The 26,672-nt window shown below is 40.4% G+C and overlaps 1 protein-coding gene across 3 annotated transcripts in view; it reads right to left on the minus strand.

Moving 5' to 3' along the window:
* UNC5D (unc-5 netrin receptor D) overlaps positions 1 to 26,672 on the minus strand; it is a 1,016,051-nt gene that overhangs the window by 103,139 nt on the left and 886,240 nt on the right. For all 3 annotated transcript variants that reach the window (XM_073653557.1, XM_073653558.1, XM_073653559.1), the window contains 2 exons: positions 19,649 to 19,817; positions 15,758 to 15,985 (listed from right to left, as the gene is read on the minus strand). In XM_073653557.1, the coding sequence (XP_073509658.1) occupies positions 15,758 to 15,985; positions 19,649 to 19,817 (397 nt within the window). The remainder of the gene's footprint in view (positions 1 to 15,757; positions 15,986 to 19,648; positions 19,818 to 26,672) is intronic.

Below are 26,672 nucleotides of genomic sequence, written 5' to 3' on the forward strand. Positions count from 1 at the left end.
TATATATATATATATATATATATATATATATACAGTACAGCCCAAAAGTTTGGACACACCTTCTCATTTAAAGATTTTTCTGCATTTTCATGACTTTGAAAATTCTACATTCACACTGAAGGCATCAAAACTATGAATTAACACATGTGGAATTATATACTTAACAAAAAAGTGTGAAACAACTGAAAATATGTCTTATATTCTAGGTTCTTCAAAGTAGCCACCTTTTGCTTTGATGACTGCTTTGCACACTCTTGGCATTCTCTTGATGAGCTTCAAGAGGTAGTCACCGTAAATGGTCTTCCAACAATCTTGAAGGAGTTCCCAGAGATGCTTAGCACTTGTTGGCCCTTTTGCCTTCACTCTGCGGTCCAGCTCACCCCAAACCATCTCGATTGGGTTCAGGTCTGGTGACTGTGGAGGCCAGGTCATCTGGCGTAGCACCCCATCACTCTCCCTCTTGGTCAAATAGCCCTTACACAGCCTGGAGGTGTGTTTGGGGTCATTGTCCTGTTGAAAAATAAATTATGGTCCAACTAAACGCAAACCGGATGGAATAGCATGCCGCTGCAAGATGCTGTGGTAGACATGCTGGTTCAGTATGCCTTCAATTTTGAATAAATCCCCAACAGTGTCACCAGAAAAGCACCCCCACACCATCACACCTCCTCCTCCATGCTTCACGGTGGGAACCAGGCATGTAGAGTCCATCGGTTCACCTTTTCTGCGTCGCACAAAGACACGGTGGTTGGAACCAAAGATCTCAAATTTTGACTCATCAGACCAAAGCACAGATTTCCACTGGTCTAATGTCCATTCCTTGTGTTCTTTAGCCCAAACAAGTCTCTTCTGCTTGTTGCCTGTCCTTAGCAGTGGTTTCCTAGCAGCTATTTTACCATGAAGGCCTGCTGCACAAAGTCTCCTCTTAACAGTTGTTGAAGAAATGTGTCTGCTGCTAGAACTCTGTGTGGCATTGACTTGGTCTCTAATCTGAGCTGCTGTTAACCTGCAATTTCTGAGGCTGGTGACTCAGATAAACTTATCCTCAGAAGCAGAGGGGACTCTTGGTCTTCCTTTCCTGGGCCGGTCCTCATGTGAGCCAGTTTCTTTGTAGCGCTTGATGGTTTTTGCAACTGCACTTGGGGACACTTTCAAAGTTTTCACAATTTTTCGGGCTGACTGACCTTCATTTCTTAAAGTAATGATGGCCACTCGTTTTTTTTTACTTAGCTGCTTTTTTCTTGCCATAATACAAATTCTAGCAGTCTATTCAGTAGGACTATCAGCTGTGTATCCACCAGACTTCTGCACAACACAACTGATGGTCCCAACCCTATTTATAAGGCAAGAAATCCCACTTATTAAACCTAACCGGGCACACCTGTGAAGTGAAAACCATTTCCGGTGACTACCTCTTGAAGCTCATCAAGAGAATGTCAAGAGTGTGCAAAGCAGTAATCAAAGCAAAAGGTGGCTACTTTGAAGAACCTAGAATATAAGACATATTTTCAGTTGTTTCACACTTTTTTGTTAAGTATATAATTCCACATGTGTTAATTCATAGTTTTGATGCCTTCAGTGTGAATGTACAATTTTCATGGTCATGAAAATACAGAAAAATCTTTAAATGAGAAGGTGTGTCCAAAGTTTTGGTCTGTACTGTATATATATACACTGCTCAAAAAAATAAAGGGAACACTCAAATAACACATCATGGATCTGAATGAATGAAATATTCTCCATGAATACTTTGTTCTGTACATAGCTGAATGTGCTGACAACAAAATCACACAAAAATCATCAATGGAAATCAAATATATTAACCAATGGAGGCCTGGATTTGGAGTCACCCCAAAATTAAAGTGGAAAAACACACTACAGTCTGATCCAACTTTGATGTAATGTCCTTAAAACAAGTCAAAATGAAGCTCAGTATTGTGTGTGGCCTCCACGTGCCTGTATGACCTCCCTATAATGCCTAGGCATGCTCCTGATGAGGTTGCAGATGGTCTCCTATGGGATCTTCTCCCAGACCTGGACTAAAGCATCCGCTAACTTCTGGACAGTCTGTGGTGCAACGTGACATTGGTGGATGGAGCGAGACTTGATGTCCCAGATGTGCTTAATCGTCTGGGGAACGGGCGGGCCAGCCCATGGCTTCAATGCCTTCATCATGCAGGAACTGGTGACACACTCCAGCCACATGAAGTCTGGCATTGTCCAGCATTAGGAGGAACTCAGGGCCAACTGCACCAGCATATGGTCTCACAAGGGGTCTGAGGATTTCATCTAGGTACCTAATGGCAGTCAGGCTACCTCTGGCGAGCACATGGAGGACTGTGCGGCCCTCCAAAGAAATGCCACCCCACACCATTACTGACCCACTGCCAAACCGGTCAGGCTGAAGGCTGTTGCAGGCAGCAGATCACTCTCCACGGCGTCTCCAGACTCTGTCACATCTGTCACATGTGCTCAGTGTGAACCTGCTCTCATCTGTGAAGACCACAGGGCCCCAGTGGCGACTTTGCCAATCCCGGTGTTCTGTGGCAAATGCCAAGCGTCCTGCACGGTGTTGGGCTGTGAGCACAACCCCCATCTGTGGACGTTGGGCCCTCATACCACCCTCATGGAGTCGGTTTCTAACCGTTTGTGCAGACGCATGCACATTTGTGACCTGCTGGAGGTCATTTTGCAGGGCTCTAGCAGTGCTCCTCCTGTTCCTCCTTGCACAAAGGCAGAGGTAGAGGTCCTGCTGCTGGGTTGCTGCGCTCCTACAGCCCCCTCCACATCTCCTGGTTTACTGGCCTGTCTCCTGGTAGCGCCTCCAGTCTCTGGACACTACGCTGACAGACACAGCAAACCTTCTTGCCACAGCTCACATTGATGTTCCATCCTGGATGAGCTGCACTAACTGAGCAACTTCTGTGGGTTGTAGAGTCCGTCTCATGCTACCCAACATTCAAAAGTGACAAAAACATCAGCCAGAAAGCATTGGTACTGAGATGTGGTCTGTGGTCCCTACCGGCAGAACCACTCCTTTATTGAGTGTGTCTTGATAATTGCCAATAATTTCCATCTATTGTCTATTCCATTTGAACAACAGCATGTGAAACTGATTGTCAATCAGTGTTGCTTCCTTAGTGGACAGTTTGATTTCACAGAAGTTTGACTAACTTGGAGTTATATTCTGTTGTTTAAGTGTTCCCTTTATTTTTTTGAACAGTGTATATACAGTATATACAGTGGCTTGTTAAAGTATTTGGCCCCCTTTTCTACCTTTTGCCACTTTTTTGGCTTCAAACATAAAGATATAAAATTCAAATTTTTTGGGAAGAATCAACAACAATTGGGACACAATCGTGAAGTGGAACGAAATTTATTGGATATTTTAAACTTATTTTGAAAATTAAAAACTGAAAAGTGTGGAGTGCAATATTATTCGGCCCCCTTTAGTTAATACTTTGTAGCGCCACCTTTTGATGCGATTACAGCTGCAAGTCACTTGGGGTATGTCTCTATCAGTTTTGCACATCGAGAGGCTAAAATTCTTGCCCATTCTTCCTTGCAAAACAGCTCAAGCTCATTGAGGTTGGATGGAGGGCTGTCGCCTTTCCACAGCTCTTTCCACAGATTCTCGATTGGATTCAGGTCTGGACTTTGACTTGGCCATTCTAACACCTGGATACATTTATTTTTGAACCATTCAATTGTAGATTTTGCTTTATGTTTGGGATCATTGTCTTGTTGGAAGATAAATCTCCATCCCAATCTCATGTCTTTTACAGACTCCAACAGGTTTTCTTCCAGAATGGTCCTGTATTTGGCTCCGTGCATCTTCCCATCAATTTTAACCATCTTCCCTGTCCCTGCTGAAGAAAAGCAGGCCCAAACCATGATGCTGCCACCACCATGTTTGACAGTGGGGATGGTGTTTTGAGGGTGATGAACTGTGTTGCTTTTACGCCAAACATATCGCTTTGCATTGTGGCCAAAAGGTTCAATTTTGGTTTCATCTGACCATAGCACCTTATTCTACATGTTTGGTGTGTCTCCCAGGTGGCTTGTGGCAAACTTCAAACGAGACTTTTTATGGATATCTTTGAGAAATGGCTTTCTTCTTGCCACTTCTCCATAAAGGCCAGATTTGTGCAGTGTATGACTTATTGTTGTCCTATGGACAGACTCTCCCACCTCAGCTGTAGATCTCTGCAGTTCATGCAGAGTGACCATGGGCCTTTTGGCTGCATCTCTGATCAGTCTTCTCCTTGTTCGAGATGAAAGTTTAGAGGGACGGCCGGGTCTTGGTAGATTTGCTGTGGTCTGATACTCCTTCAATTTCAATATGATCGCTTGCACAATGCTCCTTCAGATGTTTAAAACTTGGGAAATCTTTTTGTATCCAAATCTGGCTTTAAACTTCGCCACAACAGTATCTCGGACCTGCCTGGTGTGTTCCTTGGTCTTCATGATGCTCTCTGCACTTAAAACAGAACCCTGAGACTATCACAGAGCAGGTGTATTTATATGGAGACTTGATTACACACAGGTGGATTCTATTTATCATTACCAGTCATTTAGGACAACATTGGATCATTCAGAGATCCTCACTGAACTTCTGGAGTGAGTTTGCTGCACTGAAAGTAAAGGGGCTGAATTATATTGCACGCCCCACTTTTCAGTTTTTAATTTTTTAAAAAAGCTTAAAATATCCAATAAATTTTGTTCCACTTCACGATTGTGTCCCACTTGTTGTTGATTCTTCTCCAAAGAAAGAGAATTTTATATCTTTATGTTTGAAGCCAGAAATGTGGCAAAAGTTAGAAAAGTTCAAGGGGGCCAAATACTTTCACAAGGCACTGTATGTGTATATATACAGTACAGACCAAAAGTTTGGACAGACCTTCTCATTTAAAGATTTTTCTGTATTTTCATGACTATGAAAATTGTACATTCACACTGAAGGCATCAAAACTATGAAATAACACATTTGGAATTATATACAGTTATATGAAAAAGTTTGGGCACCCCTATTAATCTTAAGCTTAATGTTTTATAAAAATTGGTGTTTTTGCAACAGCTATTTCAGTTTGATATATGTAATAACTGTTGGACACAGTAATGTTTCTGCCTTGAAATGAGGTTTATTGTACTAACAGAAAAAGTGCAATCTGCATTCAATCAAAATTTGACAGGTGCATAAGTATGGGCACCCTTATTATTTTCTTGTTTTAAATACTCCTACCTACTTTTTACTGACGTACTAAAGCACTTTTTTTGGATTTGTAACCTCATTGAGCTTTGAACTTCATAGCCAGATGTATGCAATCATGAGAAAAGCTACTTAAAGTGGCCACTTGCAAGTTGTTCTACTGTTTGAATCTCCTCTGAAGAGTGGCATCATGGGCTCCTCAAAACAACTGTCAAATGATCTGAAAACAAAGTTTATTCAACATAGTTGTTCAGGGGAAGGATACAAAAAGCTGTCTCAGAGATTAAACCTGTCAGTTTCCACTGTGAGGAACATAGTAAGGAAATGGAAGAACACAGGGACAGTTCTTGTTAAGGCCAGAAGTGGCAGGCCAAGAAAAACATCCGAAAGGCAGAGAAGAAGAATGGTGAGATCAGTCAAGGACAATCCTCAGACCACCTCCAGAGAGCTGCAGCATCAACTTGCTGCTGATAGTGTCACTGTGCATCGGTCAACTATACAACGCACTTTGCACAAGGAGAAGCTGTATGGGAGAGTGATGCGAAAGAAGCCATTTCTGCAAGCACGCCACATACAGAGTCGGCTGAGGTATGCAAAAGCCATTTGGAGAAGCCAATTTCTTTTTGGAAGAAGGTCCTGTGGACTGATGAAAGCAAGATTGAGTTGTTTGGTCATACTAAAAGGCGTTATGCATGGTGGCAAAAAAACACAACATTCCAAGAAAAACACTTGCTACCCACAGTAAAATTTGGTGGAGGTTCCATCATGCTTTGGGGCTATGTGGCCAATGCCGGCACTGGGAATCTTGTTAAAGTTGAGGGACGCATGGATTCCACTCAGTATCAGCAGATTCTTGACAATAATGTTCAAGAATCAGTGACAAAGTTGAAGTTACGCAGGGGATGGATCTTTCAGCAAGACAATGATCCAAAACACCGCTCCAAATCTACTCAGGCATTCATGCAGAGGAACAATTACAATGTGCTGGAATGGCCATCCCAGTCCCCAGACCTGAATATCATTGAACATCAGTGGGATCATTTGAAGAGGGCTGTCCATGCTCGGCGACCATCAAACTTAACTGAACTGGAATTGTTTTGTAAAGAGGAATGGTTAAAAATACCTTCATCCAGGATCCAGGAAATCATTAAAAGCTACAGGAAGCGACTAGAGGCTGTTATTTTTGCAAAAGGAGGATCTACTAAATATTAATGCCACTTTTCTGGTGAGGTGCCCATACTTATGCACCTGTCAAATTTTGTTTGAATGCAGATTGCACATTTTCTGTTAGTACAATAAACCTCATTTCAAGGCAGAAACATTACTGTGTCCAACAGTTATTACATATATCATACTGAAATAGCTGTTGCAAAAACACCAATTTTTATAAAACATCAAGCTTAAGATTAATAGGGGTGCCCAAACTTTTTCATATAACTGTACTTAACAAAAAAGTGTGAAACAACTGAAAATATGTCTTATATTCTAATTTCTTCACAGTAGCCACCTTTTGCTTTTATGACTGCTTTGCACTCTCTTGGCATTCTCTTGATGAGCTTCAAGAGGTAGTCACCAGAAATGGTTTTCACTTCACAGGTGTGCCCTGTCAGGTTTAATAAGTGGGATTTCTTGCCTTATAAATGTTGTTGGGACCATCAGTTGTGTTGTGCAAAAGTCTGGTGGATACACAGCTGATAGTCCTACTGAATTGACTGTTAGAATTTGTATTATGGCAAGAAAAAAGCAGCTAAGTAAAGAAAAAACGAGTGGCCATCAATACTTTAAGAAATGAAGGTCAGTCAGTCCAAAAAATTGGGAAAACTTTGAAAGTGTCCCCAAGTGCAGTTGCAAAAACCATCAAGCGCTACAAAGAAACTGGCTCACATGAGGACCGCCCCAGGAAAGGATGACCAAGAGTCACTTCTGCTTCTGATGATAAGTTTATCCGAGTCACCAGCCTCAGAAATCGCAGGTTAACAGCAGCTCAGATTAGAGACCAGGTCAATGCCACACAGAGTTCTAGCAGCAGACACATCTCTTCAACAACTGTTAAGAGGAGACTTTGTGCAGCAGGCCTTCATGGTAAAATAGCTGCTTGGAAACCACTGCTAAGGACAGGCAACAAGCAGAAGAGACTTGTTTGGGCTAAAGAACACAAGGAATGGACATCAGACCAGTGGAAATCTGTGCTTTGGTCTGATGAGTCCAAATTTGAGATCTTTGGTTCCAATCACCGTGTCTTTATGCGACGCAGAAAAGGTGAACGGAAGGACTCTACATGCCTGGTTCCCACCGTGAAGCATGGAGCAGGAGGTGTGATGGTGTGGGGGTGCTTTGCTGGTGACACTGTTGGGGATTTATTCAAAATTGAAGGCATACTGAACCAGCATGGCTACCACAGCATCTTGCAGCGGCATGCTATTCCATCCGATTTGCGTTTAGTTGGACCATCATTCATTTTTCAACAGGACAATGACCCCAAACACACCTCCAGGCTGTGTAAGGGCTATTTGACCAAGTTGGAGAGTGATGGGGTGCTACGCCAGATGACCTGGCCTCCACAGTCACCAGACCTGAACCCAATCGAGATGGTTTGGGGTGAGCTGGACCGCAGAGTGAAGGCAAAAGGGCCAACAAGTGCTAAGCATCTCTGGGAACTCCTTCAAGATTGTTGGATGACCATTTCCCGTGACTACCTCTTGAAGCTCTTTAATAGCATGCCAAGAGTGTGCAAATCAGTCATCAAAGTAAAAGGTGGCTACTTTGAAGTACTTAGAATATAAGACATATTTTCAGTTGTTTCACACTTTTTTGTTAAGTATATAATTCCACATGTGTTAATTCATAGTTTTGATGCCTTCAGTGTGAATGTACAATTTTCATAGTCATGAAAATACAGAAAAATCTTTAAATCAGAAGGTGTGTCCAAACTTTTGGTCTGTACTGTATATGTAGTAACTTTTTTAGATATATTTACATGAGTTGAAAAAAGTCCCTCAGAAAAAAAGTCCATGAAATTCGAACTGTACATATTTAGATATTGTATTTACTGCCATTGCATTACATAACAGTTTAAGTCATGCCCCTTTATCCCTTTACCCCATCCAAAAATAAGGAAATTAATAATATATAAAATATATACACATTCATATTGGCATTGCAGCATCTGTAAAAGTTTGATTGATCAAAGCTTTTTTTCAAAATATAAAAATCAATTAACCTATACTGTAAATAATGTAAATAAAAAAAAAAGGTAAAATGACAAAATTGCCTTTTTTGTCACCGCTCCTCCTTCGTTTACCCTCTTCAAAAATAAGGAAATTAAAGAAAAATTAGAATATAAGCATATTTGGTACTGCAGTGTCCGTAAAAGTCTGGTAAAGAAAAAAAAATGATGGCTCTTGGAAGAAGACGGAAAAAAAAGAAAGTGCAGATCTGAAAATTCACTGTTTGGCTAAAGGGTTAAAATAACCATTACCAAAAGCGATGTTGGTATTACTTACACTGTGTGATTCCTTACAATGTATGAGGGATAACACGGTTATAGTAGGGCTGAGCTCTTCAGTGTTGCAGAGATTGGCTTGTCTATGTATCTGTGGTTCTCAAAAGCTGCAGTGAAATAACGCACTTAGCTCTGCTCTGTCTGTCTATTTTATATTATTCATCCTCACACGGAGAAAATAATACTGTAACCTAATCACAGCCCTATACCATTATATAGATTTCTGCAAATTGTCTTAGGCAAGGGCTTTCTATATCAGCTAAATTCCAGCATTTTATAGTTATTATAGAGCTACGGAAGCATTATTATAACCACAAAACCACAATGGAAATTGCAGCATTAAAAGGAATCTGTCAGCAGGTTTTTATATGTAATCCGAGAGTAGCATGATGTAGTGGCAAAGAGTCTGATTCCAGGGATGTGTCACTTATCAGGCTGTGTGTTGTTGATGTAAAATACTGACTAAATACTGAACATGTGAACGTGGCCTTACAGTGTTTACCATACAGGTTTAATAGTTTTATATTTTGATAGATTGAAACTTTACGGACACTGCAGTGTCAGGTATTTTTTATTTTAATTTTTTTAATTTCCTTACTTTTGGATATGGTAAATGGGAGAGGTGCGTGATCGAAAAAGGCAATTTTGTCATTTCAACTTTTATTATTTACAGTGTTTAGTGGGTAAATCATTTTATATTTTGATAAATCATACTTTTACAGAAACTGCAATACCAATGCAAATATATTTTAAATATGTTTAACTTCCTAATTTTTGTATGGATTAAAAGGGGGATTATTTAAACTTTTATGTAATTTGAAAACAGTAATTACATAAATACAGTGGGTACGGAAAGTATTCAGACCCCTTTAAATTTTCACTCTTTCTTTCATTGCAGCCATTTGGTAAATTCTAAAAAGTTAATTTTTTTTCTCATTAAAGTACACTCTGCACTCCATCTTGACTGAAAAAAACAGAAATGTAGAATTTTTTGCAAATTTATTAAAAAAGAAAAACTGAAATATCACATGGTCATAAGTATTCAGACCCTTTGCTCAGTATTGAGCAGAAGCACCCTTTTGAGCTAGTACAGCCATGAGTCTTCTTGGGAAAGATGAAACAAGTTTTTCACACCTGGATTTGGGGATCCTCTGCCATTCTTCCTTGCAGATCCTCTCCAGTTCCATCGGGTTGGATGGTGAACGTTGGTGGACAGCCATTTTCAGGTCTCTCCAGAGATGCTCAATTGGGTTTAGGTCAGGGCTCTGGCTGGGCCAGTCCACAATGGTTACAGAGTTGTTCTGAAGCCACTCCTTTGTTATTTTAGCTGTGTGCTTAGGGTCATTGACTTCTTGGAAGGCGTTGGATACTTGACCAGGATCAATGGTGGTCTCAATGCTGAGCTATATGTGAGTATCCTACCAAATAAGTTACTTTGTACACTCGAGTACTATGGGTATGAAAAGGACAACATAGTGTTCCAGCAGAACAACGACCAGAAGCATACATCGAGATTGGCAAATAAATGGTTCAATGACAATGAAGTAGAGGTGTTGGATTGCCCTCCACAGTTCCTCGACCCAATCGAACACTTGTGGGTAGAGTTGAAGAATGAGCTGTATACATACCCAAGTGAGTCAACCAGTATGCACTAACTGTGGGAACATGTAGAAGAGACCTGGGATTAGATTTTGGTCGAGACATGCTTGAATCTTATCGCCAGCATGCCCAGAAGGATTCAGGCAGTGTTGAAAGCCAAAGGTGCTTTGAGGACACAGCATTTCTTTTTAATTATGCCAGACTTATTTTTTCAGTAGACCCAGGGACATGAGCTATTGTTCATATGAGTCAGAACGTTGACTCTTGTTGCAGATTGAATTGATGTTTGTTGAATAACTGCTGTTTACCTATTATATCAGAACCTACAGCTTATTGTTCTGCTATCCTTGGGGAACTAAGGCACTAATACCTAATACTAAGGAAATCCTGAAAACATGATATGTTGGTGAGCCTTGAGGACTGGAGTTGGGGAACCCTGTATTACAGGGTCTATTAATGAGCCCCTACACAAATTATACAATCTTTGATCATTTAGCCCTTTGTATTAGTACTACTAGAAAAGCTTTTCTGTGAAAGAATACATAGTTATCAGCTCATACCAGACTCCCTAATTCTAATCATGTCAAAGTCAAACCATCAGATACCAATGTTGCAATGTTTTGGTCAATAATAATTGTGAGAGTGTACAGTTTTTGTTTAATTGCCTCTCACTGCTTGAGCCACTTACTTCATGGTCTGAGCGAGACAGTAATTAACTTGTCGGCCTGTGCTGTCACCGCCAGTCCATATGCACTGCATCACTATGAAGTTAAAAGTGGAAACAAATGGCGCTAGTGGGCTTTGGGAGGGAGCCCATGGAGGTGCAGACTGGGAGAATGCAGTAATGGTAACCAGTAAGCACAACACACGACAGAATGAGGGCTATCAGTGCAATGTCGTCAGAAGTTAGTGTTACACCATTGCCCGTTGACTTTCTTTCTGTTTCTGGCAAATGTGTCTCTGTGTGGATTTCAGGAGAAGGAAAAATACTGTGTGCACCACGGCTACAAACCAGGAGTCAATGCTGCCACCAGCCAGAAGTCAATGCTACTGTAACGGGGGACAGGGTGGCAGTCGGTGGCGAGTGGCACGTCAGTTTCAGTGATTAAACCCTCACCCTGGCCCGCTACAGAAAAAGGGGACTCGGAACATCCCTGGGTGTGTGTGTGTTGTGGTGTTTCCATGGAGGATACCTCCATACTCACTTCTGTCTCGCCGTCCCCAATGTTGAGTCTTTTAGCCTTCAGAAGGAGAAAACCAGACCAGCTTAAAAACGTAAAAACTTCTTTACTTGCAGCTACAGTCACATACAGGGAGTAACAAGTAATACAGTCTCTTTGTGATCTCTTCACATACAGCGGCACTTTACCAGTGATGAAAGACACAGACACCGATTTGGATATGAAGATCAACGCCGAATGCGCCAGCTCTCTGGGTAACTCCATTCTTTGTCCCACTGCCTGACCTGCTTGGATCCACCTCCCTGATGAGGCTGTCCTGTCTTGGCATGTAAGATGAAGTTCTCCCATTGACCTCTCCATGTACATCTGTTCTTGTTGTCCCCGCTGTTTAGACTGTTCGGATTCACCTTCCAGATAAGGTTGTCCAAAAACTCCCAGACTGTGACACACACACACACGCTTCTCCTGTACTTTCTCCTGTGTCCTCCTGACAGGTCTTCACTAGTCACTGTCCTCACTCAACTCAAACTCTGCAATCAGGAAGTGTCTCAGTCCTTCACTGAACCTGCTTCTCCCACACTGAAGCTGCTTACAAGACTATTAACTGTTTCCTAACTTATAACTGCATACTCTGTGTGCTACAGTGCCCACATCTTACTCTCATACCTAACCTCTGTCTCTTAACACAGATCTTAGGCACTAATCTCTACATGTGACACAAACACATTATGCATTTAGCAGAAAACATATTAAAGCAGTACTTTAACCGTGTAACTTTTGTGCTTATGAGATTCTATGCAGAAGGTATAATTCTATTTAACACACAATTTATAACCATTTTTCCTGCTTAAGGAGGGAACCTGCGACTGCATCGGTCACCCCTTTACACTACCATTGAACCCCCCCAGAAACAAGAGGCTCACCCCTTCCTTAGAAAAAAGTATCCTAACAACAGTTTATAAAACGCTTTCCATCTATAAAGCACAGGACCTATTTCGTGGCATATTAGGGGGAAAACCATCTGACAAAATAAAACATTTCTTATGTGTCTCTTCACTTATGCAGAATTAGGCATCATATTTTTGTTATATTATTTTCTGTGAAAAGAAGCATGACTTGCCCATGGGCTTGCTTGCCATGCGCTGCCAACTCAGAGGTATAGCTCCAGCAATAAATGATTTGGCATCTAAAACAATTTCTACTATTCAGAGTCGGCAAGCTGCAAAATCAAATTAGATTTTTTTTTGTAGCTTTTAAGAGAAAGCTGTCACCGTGAATCCTTATAATCTCTAGTTCTTGAGCAAGAGAATTTACAAAATCTTTCTAATTTGTGAAATGATAATCAATGTAGGACGACAATAAAAGGACTGAAAAGGATATATGCTTACCATGTAAATAAAGTGCATTGAGCTGGCAAAAGTGTGTGATTTTTATCATAAACCTGAATTATCGTTCCACAGATCAAAAATATTGAAAAGGGGAAAAAAAAACTTCTACAACAAATTATTTTATTATATTGTCATTAAAGGTGTTTTCTGGTCTTCTGTTTCCCCACAGCATGTTTTTAGTGATGTTTAAATAAAGCGATTTTTAATGGATGGTGAGTGCCACTTTTTCTATTTTTGAAGCACTTATTACAAGTGTCTCTTATTAAGTTGAGCCCCACGATATCCATTCAGTCATGTGATGTGTGCTATGTGTTGCATTAGAGGTGTTCTCATAGTGTCAAACTTTTCTTTTTTGATATTCTGATAAAAGTCTGCAGTCATTCCTTGTGACTTCAGACTTCTGAATCCTGAGACAGTTTGGAGCACACGTTGTCAGGATTCTCCGATGCCGGCGAGAGCAGGTGGTCACATAACTGCAGGTATGTTACTTGCATTCTTCTTGTCACATTCCGACTAGACGTGTCTGGCTTCTCTGGATACAAGTGAAATGAGAGAGGCCAATCAAGTCTAGTCAGCATGTGTGCAATTTGCATCCTTGCAGTCATGTGACCGTCCACTTTCGCTGTCAATACCGGTGAATCCTAACAGCGTGTGCACCGCACACTGTCAGTATTCAGAAGTTTCATTCACATAGACTGACTGCAGACTTTTACTAGAAGACCAGACAATGACTTTTAATGAAAATATAAGGCAACATAATTACAGGATCAGACTACGTAGGGTATGTTTGTAGTCTGTAACCATGGACACACATGGATCTGCATAGGTGCGGTATAAGTAAAAAAAAACAGCAACAGTATATTTTCAACTTCATTTGTAAAATTATTCCATTTTTAATGAAATAATCTGTTTTTGTTTTTAACGATGAAAAAAGTGTTAAAAAAGGCTCAAAATAACACTTGCTGATCGAAACAGCAAAAAATTTGTTAGTCTAATTAACCTTGTTGCTTCTCTACCAAGTGTTTGCAAGGTAATTGCATTACATTCGCTTCAATAGCTGGCAAATATCATTTCGGAAAGCTGAAGCTATTTTAGGGGTGAAGACAGCTGTAATACATTATGAGTGTTCCCATATAGTCAGCGTATACTCTGCAGGCACAGTATATAGAAAAGATGGGGCTGGATGTGCAGTGGAGCACTGGCTGCCTGCAGGAAGGGACACAGAGGATCAGAAGCATAGATCATTTTCGGAAAGTGAGCAATTGCCATGTTTGACACTCTCATTTTATTATAAGAACAAAGGCAGAGAAGTGTCTTTGATTCGTCCTTCATACGATCAACCTGATGAGACTGAAACTTTGTCCTCTTGTCTCCGATTAAAATGAGCGCAATTTGCAGGCTGAAAAAACTGTTCCTTCTCTTCTTTCACAGTCCGTGCTCTCCGTACTATCTCTGATCATTATACCGCTGCTCACTTACAGAGGTAGGACGAGGAGGACATCTTCCTGCTCCAGAAATCTTTCCCGTTGCCTAATTTTAATGCCCAATTTCTATTTCTCAAGTATAAATTAAACAAAGATCATGAAAGTAGAAAAATTGAGAGCAGCCCTGTGCGTGAAAGTTTATAAGATATTATTTCTATCTAGAGGGCAACCAGCCTTTATACACAGAGGGACATCATGTGTGAAAAAACAAAATTCAAAGTCGCGTCGTTTATAAATGATAACATTTTTCCATTGAGGGAATGATGCCACACAGTGATAGGCACATTATTGGCATCACTTCTATGATTTACACTATCCTGGAATGAAAAATTTGTAGCACAAGAAGTCTCATTTGCAATTTTTTATCACAGACTCGCTGATCTAAACTGAGTGCAATCTCATTTGAATTGCACAGTGTCAAAATTTGTTTAAATGCATATGATCCTGTGACTTTTCATACTGCTGAATCTCATCTTGGAAAAATAAATGGGTTTTGCTTTGTGTTAAAGGGGACTTGTCACTTCAGATAGCACTATTTACCTGCAGATATTGAGTTAATCTGCAGGTAAATAGTGTTACAATGCTGGCCGGCTACCTCCCGGGCGGGAGTAAATAAATTTATTTCCTCCCAGGAGCCGCCTGCTTTCAGTCATGTGGGAGTGTACAGAGAGGCTATATACAATCCTCACAGCACCACTCACTATACTGTGAGCAGCGACTGTAAGTACGTCCCAACAGCTGGCTCTGCAGTGCATCTGTGCAGTGTAAGCCGTCAATCAAAGTGCTGGTGCATGATTACAGTTTTCGCTCACAGTAGAGTGAGTGGTGCACTCCCACATGACTGAAAGCCGGCAGCTCCTGGAAGGAATTAAGTTATTTTTTTCCCAGTAGCCACTCTCCTTTGTCTAAAGCCACACAGCATACAGATTGTCAGTCAAGAAGGAAGAGGCGGCGGTGGGTGGGGAATAGAGCTGGAGTGACAGAGGCTTCAGATCTACAAATAGCTTTTTAGCCTGGATTGCATCTCAATTTAAACCCTGATTTCTCAGTAATGGAGGAATAGACTGGTCATGTTAAGGTATTGCTGGATTTGTCTATTAAAGAGCTATATGGGCATATAAATAATCTGGGGATGTGAAATTCTGCTGATATATTCATTTTAAATGTATATAAAGATTCATTCTCCCACAGAAAATTTAGGAGGAATCAATAGAAATTTTCCATTAGAGATCTCATAATGCACCATTCTTGTAGATGTGGCTGAACTAGATGACCTTCCAATATAAAACATATTTCACTAATGGCCATGTCACTCTTAAGTTTAGAAACAGAAGGACAAACATTTGATCAAACGCCCTAAATTTGAGACATATAATAATTGCCTGAGCTCTTACCTGGAATGCACATGGGGTGTTGTCAATACAGTAAACCCTCAGGTTATAATCCAAGGAATTACAGGACATACAGCCAAACACGGCAACTTTGAGGTCCTTCACTGCATAGTCTGTGAGAGGTTCACCCACCAAAGCATAAGTGCCAAAGCTGTCAATTAATATATGGCAGGCAAAAGGATCCAAAAGGCAGTAAAAGGAAGTGGTTTCATCATCGGTTGACATTACTTCCTAAAGAGGAAAGGAAGAACTAGTTTCAACCACTTGTCTAACCAATAACCGTAGATACATTACATATAAAGCATTAGTCATTATATTATTGACATGTCATTACTAGTGGGCAAGTTGAAAAAAATCCTAAGAAATCAATACATAAGTTCTATAATTCCAAAAAAAAATGCATCAACATTATGTAACAATAAAAGTCCTTTCCTCAGAGTGGCTTTACAGGTTCAGAACATTGATGACCTATCCTTAGGAAAGACTATCAACTATGTGATTAGAGGTGATCCTGGTCTCTGTACCCATGTAAATCAGCAATTTAAAGAGGTGGTGGTGGTTGTTGATCACTGCAGCCTCGGCTGCCCTGTTTACCTGTGTTGTCACATTCACTTCAATGGAACACGCCTATTGTACCAGGTTCAGGGAAACAGAGGAGTAAAGGGAAGTGTGGAGCGAATTTGTTCAGCATTTCAAACTCCGTTTTGTGTTCGGGGTTCCGGCTTGTTCGCGCCAAAAAAATCGGCTCCGCCCATGAACATCCCTGATTTGCCACGCTGTCACGCAGATAACATCAGGGATGTTCGTGGGCAAAGCTAATTTTTTGGCGTGAACAAGCCGGAACCCCAAACACAAACCCGAATTTTAAATGCCGAACAAATTCACTCAAAACTAGTAAAGGGCGCAGATGTTGGTCTCTGTAAATGATTGAGTGTTGTGTGCCGATAGTTGAATTCCTAACAAGTGATAATTGATGGTCTTTCATGAGAATAGACTATCATTATTCTGAGCAAGCAAAATAACTCATTGTTTCCAATCCAAATCCTAATGTTTACCACCTGGGGATCCTGTCGGCCAGGCAGGTAACAGCAAATATGTAGTGGTTATAAATACACATTTCAGCACTATTCATGTTAAAAATCACACTTATATTTTTTTCCAAGATAAAAATCTTACAAACAAGGATGGCAGGGAGCATACAGGATCTCCAATGCGTTTCAAACACTCCGGTTCTTACTCATGGTCCCCTTATAGCAACGGAAGTCAATAAGAGTTAGAGAAAGAGCAAAAAATTGCTTGTCCCTGCTATCTAAATAGACGTCAGAGTTGGGACCGGAACGTACCAAGCTTAAACCATGAGTTAAAACTGGAGTGCTTGAAATGCGTTGGAGGTCTTGCATGCTCCATGTCATACTTGTTTGTATGATTTTTATCTTGGAAAAATAAAAATGTGATTTTTATCAATATTCTGAACCTAGAAAACCCCTATATCTATAGTATTCAATGGATTCTGTACTATTAGTAATTGGTGGCAATGAGAAGCTGGTTGCATAGTGTGTTCGCTATAAATTTTGCATACTGCTCTATTCATTGAAATATATTCTTCTCTATCGGTAGACAATTATATTTTATGCTACACAAAAAAATATTTATAACATAGCAAACAACTGGAAAGAATGATGTTGTGATCACAGACTACTGATGCAGAAAAATACTAACCCAGCGGATACATCAGTTTTCATGAGACAGCGACAACTCAAAATTTCATATGTTGTATAGAACATACTGTTAATGATCTGCCAACATAAACACCTCACACACCCATACAAAGACATTAGATATAGAAATACAGTACAGACCAAAAGTTTGGACACACCTTCTCATTTAAAGATTTTTCTGTATTTTCATGATTTTGAAAATTGTACATTCACACTGAAGACATCAAAACTATGAATTAACACATGTGGAATTATATACTTAACAAAAAAGTGTGAAACAACTGAAAATATGTCTTATATTCTAGGTTCTTCAAAGTAGCCACCTTTTGCTTCGATGACTGCTTTGCACACTCTTGGCATTCTCTTGATGAACTTCAAGAGGTAGTCACCGAAAATAGTCTTCCAGCAATCTTGAAGGAGTTCCCAGAGATGCTTAGCACTTGTTGGCCCTTTTGCCTTCACTCTGCGGTCCAGCTCACCCCAAACCATCTCGATTGGGTTCAGGTCTGGTGACTGTGGAGGCCAGGTCATCTGGCGTAGCACCCCATCACTCTCTTTCTTGGTCAAATAGCCCTTACACAGCCTGGAGGTGTGTTTGGGGTCATTGTCCTGTTGAAAAATAAATGATCGTCCAACTAAACGCAAACCGGATGGAATAGCATGCCGCTGCAAGATGCTGTGGTAGCCATGCTGGTTCAGTATGCCTTCAATTTTGAATAAATCCCCAACAGTGTCACCAGCAAAGCACCCCCACACCATCACACCTCCTCCTCCATGCTTCACGATGGGAACCAGGCATGTAGAGTCCATGCATTCACCTTTTCTGCGTCGCACAAAGACACTGTGGTTGGAACCAAAGATCTCAAATTTTGACTCATCAGACCAAAGCACAGATTTCCACTGGTCTGATGTCCATTCCTTGTGTTCTTTAGCCCAAACAAGTCTCTTCTGCTTGTTGCCTGTCCTTAGCAGTGGTTTCCTAGCAGATATTTTACCATGAAGGCCTGCTGCACAAAGTCTCCTCTTAACAGTTGTTGAATAGATGTGTCTGCTGCTAGAACTCTGTGTGGCATTGACCTGGTCTCTAATCTGAGCTGCTGTTAACCTGCGATTTCTGAGGCTGGTGACTCGGATAAACTTATCCTCAGAAGCAGAGGTGACTCTTGGTTTTCCTTTCCTGGGGCGGTCCTCATGTGTGACAGTTTCTTTGTACGCTTGATGGTTTTTGCAACTGCACTTGGGGACACTTTCAAAGTTTTCCCAATTTTTCGCACTGACTGACCTTCATTTCTTAAAGTAATGATGGCCTCTCGTTTTTCTTTACTTAACTGCTTTTTTCTTGCCATAATACAAATTCTAACAGTCTATTCAGTAGGACTATCAGCTGTGTATCCACCAGACTTCTGCACAACACAACTGATGGTCCCAACCCCATTTATAAGGCAATAAATCCCACTTATTAAACCTGACAGGGCACACCTGTGAAGTGAAAACCATTTCTGGTGACTACCTCTTGAAGCTCATCAAGATAATGTCAAGAGTGTGCAAAGCAGTCATCAAAGCAAAAGGTGGCTACTTTGAAGAACCTAGAATATAAGACATATTTTCAGTTGTTTCACACTGTTTTGTTAAGTATATAATTCCACATGTGTTAATTCATAGTTTTTATGCCTTCAGTGTGATTGTACAATTTTCATAGTCATGAAAATACAGAAAAATCTTAAAATGAGAAGGTGTTTCCAAACTTTTGTCTGTACTGTATATCTCCATTTTTTTTTCTTTTTTTTTTTTAATTGTTATCTCCTTATTGTGCAGTGAATGTAATTATACATAAGAACCATAAAAATAATTTACAATGTGTACTTCATAGACCGGGTTCAAATGTTCCATTGAGCACTGTGTCGGGGTTTCTGTCTAAATCCATGAAAAATGGGATTCAGATGGAACCGCCAACAGAGAACCAGATGGAGATATTGTGGGAACGTGGCCTTACATTTATCAAAATTACATCTACACGAAAAAGCTCTTTCTTGCCCATATGAACCAACCGCGACTCAGCTCTTTTTTAAAAAAAAAACAGTTCTAATAAAATGACTGCTTGGCTGCGATTGGTTTCCTTTCTCTTTAGCATAGTTTTGATAAATCTGTCTCATTGAATTGTTAAAAAACAACTTGCCTCCCATTTGCCCTGTTGGGATCTTCTTTTGAGCCGGACATTCCAATGTTCGCAGCTTACTTCAACGCAGTGAGGGATAGTTAAGGCCACGGGAGTAGAAAAGGTCATATCAAGAGGTCCGCAGGTCACTTCTGGTCCCAGAAGAACCTCTGAACCTTCCAGTTGCAAGCTATTAACAGAGCAAAGAGAGACATAAAAAATACTTATGCGGTATCAAAACCATCAACATCAACCACCCTATCCCCTCGAACATGGTCAAACCTTCCGAATGACTTGGTGTATAGTAAAATCAATGAGAAGAAGAAGAATTGAATTGAAGCCGTGTTCACGTCTTGAGACAAATTATATTATATTATCCTCGGAGAGGATGTCTCCACTCCAAGCATTAAAGTCATGGTGAAATATTACACGATATTAGGGTATTCACCGGGAAAAGTTTGCTCTTTTGTCCACACAGAGTTTTGTTCTACTACTTCTAAGCCACAGCTATTTTCTATTTATACTGTGTTTGTTCTTTCCAGTCAAGTTAAAGCTCTGATGACTAAACACTGGGTTTTCTAGTGTCCACGCCTGATTGCTTTTATACAGTAGTATTGGCTGGACAATGTAATCACAGGATTAGATCCTCTGACAGCTGGATAACTGAGCTTTTGCTTGTGACAGCCAGTAAATCTTGCAGGTTTATCATATAGCATGCAGTCAGTAGCCATTCTGAAAGCAGACGCTACTGTTTCTGGTTTTTAGACTTATTAACTCTTGCAAACTTTGCTTTGTCCAGGCACTACCAATTTACCCAAGGTCAATTTAAAGGGAACCTGTCACGTTTTACGTGCAGTCTGATCAGTGGACATCATGGTTCAGAGGAGAAGAATGATCAGGAGAGTAACTATAATAATTACAGAGGGTGCCAATGCACCCGGGCCCTGGAGCCTAGGGAGCCCAAAAAGTCACTTTGGCTATTATGAAAAGACCATAGATATTGAAAATTTGTAATAATTCAGGGACCCATGGGAGCTTTTGCATCAGGGCCCATGGACTTCAAGTTGCACCACTGAGAATGATATATAGAAAGAAATTCAGTAAAATTTGCATTTTATTCATTAAAATCCCAGTGGTTTGTATACAGATCTATTTATTTTACTCACTTATATAGCACTATAAATTCCACAGCACTTTATAGATATCAACATTGCTGTCCCCACTGGGGCTCACAATCTAAATTCTCCTATCAGTAAGTCTTTGGAGTGTGTGAGGAAACCGGAGAACTGGGAGGAAACCCACGCAAACATGGGGAGAACATACAAACTCTTTGCAGATGTTGTCCTTGGTGGGTTTTGAACCCAGGACCCCAGAGTTGTAAGGCAACAATGCTAACCACTGAGCCACTGTGCTACCCTTATGAACCTATTGGGTGGTACTACTCAGTGATTGAAAACTCTCTGCAGTCATACAGGGGAAACTGTCAATCACTGAATTGGACCGCCCATTGGACTCATATTGATACAAACACCAGGAATTTTAATGAATAAAGTACAAGTTTTAATGAAACTTTTTCCACAGACATGCATATCAATCTGATCAGCCCCTCCTGCTCTATAACATCCTGCCTGCAGATCAGGCCCTTTAAGAAAACTTCAAATTAGAACTTTGAGCCATTAACAACCTATAGAATGCGATAAACCATGGTATCTGCATTTACTACAAATAGTCAACTGTGATGACCAGACTGTAGGATTTTGCTCTAATCTTATACTTGGTTATTGTATGTCACTGTAATGCTATTCATAGAAACCAGAGAAAAAATGCTTCCTCTGAGACCAAAGAAGGTTCCTTGACCAAAAAGTACTACTCACCTTGAGGAATATAGCCTGGTTCAGATTATATATTTTTGTTTTATTTTCTTAACCTAAGAACTCAAATTCAGTTCATAGTTCATTCCTGTCGGGTAATCTGTATATCATAGCTGTGCAAGGACGTAGAATAAGATTTTGTAACGTACTACTTTTAGACTGATGCTGAGGGCATTGCTCTAGGGTATACCATCTTAAAAGTGTTGAACGAATAAATGTGAAAACACAAAAGTGGTGTTTGGGGATTGTTTAGTCTCTGGTGAATGTTCCCATTTAATAGCGGTTTTCTTCTTCACCTTTCCAGCTGGTAAAAGCTTTTAATTCAAAGACAGGTGCTAAAAACCCATTAGGTCCCATTCAAGATACATGAAAGTATGAAGAGAGTCCCAGGAGACCATTAATGGAGCCAACAAGAAGAGAAAGAAGGTCAGCAGAAGTATAGAGGAGAGAGAAAGGGAAGGAGGAGAACACAAGACAGGATCTATGATTCCCAGCTGGAAGAAAGTAGCAGATAGATTAGAAAATCGAGATTGTAACAAATAGGAAGATTGATGACTGGGAAGAGATAGGTGAGCAGATAAAAGGAGAGGAAGTATAATGTTCATAGGTCATAGGCTCGTATTGATTAGAAACAATACTGGATTAACTGCAAGTTTCAAATCTAATAATAAATTAGAGATATTTTATAAATATAGGAGCTGATAAATGAAAATGTTTAGACCAGTTCTAAGAACACTTTGAAATGTTATGATTTTCTGTGCAACACACAGTTGCACAAATATTTTCCTGCTTTTGGTAATTTCACAATAGTCCTGGACAGATTCGTCAAATTGTGTAAAATGGGGGCAAGTGCAACACCAACCCATCTAATTCATTACCAAACATGACCTTTTTCACTGAAGTAAGATTCCTGGCGGGGTGCACAGAGGCACACTCCACTTTTAAGATGAGATTGATTTATTAAGTGGCGTGTGCCTCTTAATGAATCAGGCTCCTCTTACTCCGCCACACCCTTTCTTTAAGATTGGCGTATACGACATCAGTCTTAAATAAAATTTGTAAGCAATATTTCACTCCGCAAATTATTTATATGCGCATGTAGCTCTTTCAAAAACAAGTCCAGCAATACAATTACATGGACAGTCCGATCTTCTGTTACTGAAAAATCTGCATTTGAATTAATATGCAAATTAGGCTGAAGAACTATGGTAAATCTGAAGCCTCTGTCACATCAGCTCTATTCCCCGGCCAGCACCTCCTCCTCCTTGACTGACAGCCTCTATGTGTATACAGTCAAGCAGGAGGAGGTGGTGCTGGCAGAAAATGGAGCTAGAGTGACAGAGGCTTCAGAGCTAAAATAGTCCTTCAGCCTCATTTGCATAATAACACAAAACAGTGATTTCTCAGTAATGGAGGAACGGACCGACTATGCAAAGCTATTGCTGGACTCTGACTTTCAAAGAGCTACATGTTCATATAAATAGATTAAATTAAAGATTATAAATTGTAGATTAAATTATAGATTATAAATGAAAAATTCCCTTTAATGAATTGAGCCCATAGTTTATGTAGTTGCATAAACGCCTCGACTACTGCAACCTCCTGCTCTGTGGCCTCCCTTCCAACACTCTCGCACCCCTCCAATCTATCCTAAACTCTGCTGCCCGATTAATCCACCTGTTCCCCCGCTATTCCCCCGCCTCTCCTCTCTGTCAATCCCTTCACTGGTTACCCATTGCTCAGAGACTCCAGTTCAAGACCCTAACCACGGCATACAAAGCCATCCACGACCTATCTACTCCATACATCTGTGACCTAGTCTCTCGGTATGTACCTGCACGCCACCTCCGATCTTCACAAGATCTCCTTTTCTACTCCGCTCTTATCTCCTCTTCCCACAATCGCATACAAGATTTCTCCCATGCATCCCCCCTACTCTGGAACTCTCTACCCAAACATATCAGACTCTCGCCGACTGTGGAAACCTTCAAAAGGAACCTGAAGACCTACCTCTTCCAACAAGTCTACAACCTGCAGTAACCCTCGCTCCACCATACCGCTCCACGATCAGCCCTACCCTGACCTACTGTATCCTCACCCATCCTTTGTAGATTGTGAGCCCTCGCGGGCAGGGTCCTCGCTCCTCTTGTACCAGTCGCCGTCACGTTTTGTTCAAGATTATTGTAATTATTTTTGCTATGTATACCCCTTTTCACATGTAAAGCGCCATGGAATAAATGGTGCGATAATAATAAATAATAATAAATAACAATAATAATAAAGCTTTGAGCTCTTAATAGTTAGAAGGCAAAAATAGTATTTTGGGTAGGGTGTGTTGGATAGATATTACAATTTCTTTTATAACTACATTATTATAACAAATAAAGTAGTTTAGAAACATAAAGGTATGACACAAATCTTTTCTTAATTGACTTTCCATTTTCGTCCTTAATTATCACATTTCTAATTTTTAGATTCAGATAGGAACTTTACATTTTTAATAGATTTTTTTTTTGAATGTGTGACAGAAAATCCATGTTCATCACCATTTACCATTCTACTCTAATGCCTGTTGATATTTCAACCCAACTCCCTGTGTTTCCTGTCTGTTTTGCTACAGATACGAATGTCAGATGCCTGATATTAGAAATAATCTCTTCTCACTCCAGGCTAAGACCAGTGAGGAGAGTAATTCAGTTAATCTATATACCAGACATTGATAAAAAAAAAAAAATAAGAGGAGCATTTTTATTTAAGATATAAAATAAGGGAAAATATTGTGTCCTTATCATAGTCTTGTCAGAACTAGTTCAAATGGAACAGGTTTGAAGTCCTGTCTTACTGTAATTTAATGAAGAGGCAAAGGGACTGAATTTGCAGGGCTGATAAGGTGTTGGATTCGAGGTTTTTCATCTCTGTAGACATGGTTTTGTTGTTGTTGACTCTGTCTGAGGAGTAAAAGATGTCAGCGTCATCCAAGGCTAACCAAATCTTTAGTGCTGTTAATGTGAAACGTTCAGATGTAAAGAATCCATGGATGATGAAAATAGCCAACATAGGAGATCATTCATGACAAATATATAAAAGGTCTTATTGAAAGGGAATGTTGTACGCTGTGTGCGTTGTCTTGTTGTATGAAATATTTCACCCTTCTGAGCATTAAAAAAAACGTATTCAGATACTAAATTAAATGGAAAATTACAAGTAAGATCTCTATCGTACCAGCAGTAATGGGATAAAGTGGTTTGAATATAGCAAACCAATCTCTCCATCAATTAAAATAGAAAAAAAATATTATTAAACCATCTCTGCCAGTTTTTACTCTCATTTAATTTTATATTCACTTGGATTTATTATTATAATGGTCCCAATAAACACTAGATAGGGGTCACAATTTTTGTTGCCACCAGATGTCATCTGATGTGTATAGAAGTCTCCCAACTTGTGGATGAGAAGGATCAGGCAGCTTTCAGTGAATATTCAGAGGTTTCTGTCAGCAGCTTTCTCCCCTTTTCCCACTGAAATCATGTATAGGGGTGACCGAAGAGATAGCTGCAAGCTCAGCTCAATATCTCATACGTATAGCCATCTTATATTATTAACCCAATGTACATGCACTACATCTTTTCCTGTCCTTGGTGTCTTTCAGTGATTTCACACTGTGTTCCTCGCCACGTTCAGTGATGCCATTGAGGCTTATGTCCGAACTGCCCACAAAATGGGAATCGGGCTTCAGGTATATATGCCGATGAGGCCATTGACTATAATGGTGCCGATGGAGTCAACGTGTGCTTTGTCGTGCATTTTTTTGGGCTTATATGCTTACTGGAGGAAGACACTCAGTCGTGGCATCTGTTAGGAACTGATCTGGGTTGGAGTAGTGGTATTGCATCCACTAGGGGCAGCACTGGCAGGTAGAATGGTCAGGAAAAGCCATGAATCGGTACACAGGAACAGCAGTATAGTCTTGAAGGATTTAGCAGGTTGCTTAGTAAGGAAAAGCCAGGAACCAGTACACAGGCACAGGAACAGCAGTATAATCTTGTGTGAGGCAGCAGGTGGAGGGAGAGCTTGACTAAAGGCTGGGAGCTTAATAATGAAGCAAGGAAGGAGATGCCAGGCCAAGTTTATCTAGGGTGTTCAATCAGGAACTCACAGGATGAAGCCAATCAGGAACAACACAGGTACTACAATCGAGGTTAGCAAGAAACTGTCCAGTGAGCTGAGCAGCTCAGAGGGAAGAGCTGCCTCGTTTTGCACAAGAGCTGCTGAGTTCGAGTTCTGACAGCACCCTTATAATCTGTCCATTTATGCAACCTTTGGCCCAATCCATCTTTCTCTTGCCATTCAGATTGATTGTAGAGTTTTGCTGTTTAGATACTATCGACCTTAAAATGTAAATAATTTTTAATTTTTTTTTAACATAACAAAAAAAATTGGGAGATGTTTGATTAATCGGGAACCAGGGGCCAAAATCCTTCTACTGATCTATAATACAAAGTAATTTAGCTCTCCTCTGAGACTGAAGAAGGGGTCAATATACAGGCTAGATCTGCTTGGCTGAGCATTTCTGCTCTTTTGTTTTAGATATCAACCCTGGAAAAAGCCAAGGCGAAACGTGCGTCGGGCATCATAAAGGAAATATATATCATACACCATGGTAGTTAGTTACACTTATGGTAAGTATGCTATTTATGTTAGACATGACATTGCTACAAGATACATTTTGTGACTAGCCCAGTGATTTATATGGTTATAGGAAGTTTCGCCCCCAGCAGTTCGCCCCCAGCAATTTGCCCCCAGCAGTTCGCCCCCAGGTACATTTTGCCCCCGCACATTTCGCCCCTATCATTTCGCCCCCAGGAAGATTCGCCCCCACGTGTTTCGCCCCCGGACGTTTCGAACTGGTGAGATGTGCGGGGGCAAAACATCCTGGGGGCCAAATGCTGGGGACGAAATGTGCGGGGGCGAAATGTACCCGGGGGTGAATTGCTGGGGGCGAACTGCTGGGGGCGACACATCCAATTCCCGATTTATGTATACTTGCACTACACTCACTTTACTGATTATATACATATATATATATATATATATATATATATATATATATATATTTTTTTTTTTCTTTTAGCTCTATCTTTGTATGCAATATATTTTATACTAATAATTGTTAG

This window comes from Phyllobates terribilis, unplaced genomic scaffold, assembly GCF_046119375.1.
Source record: "Phyllobates terribilis strain yellow unplaced genomic scaffold, ASM4611937v1 Scaffold_11__3_contigs__length_659146591, whole genome shotgun sequence".
Classification (NCBI taxonomy): Eukaryota; Metazoa; Chordata; class Amphibia; order Anura; family Dendrobatidae; genus Phyllobates; species Phyllobates terribilis.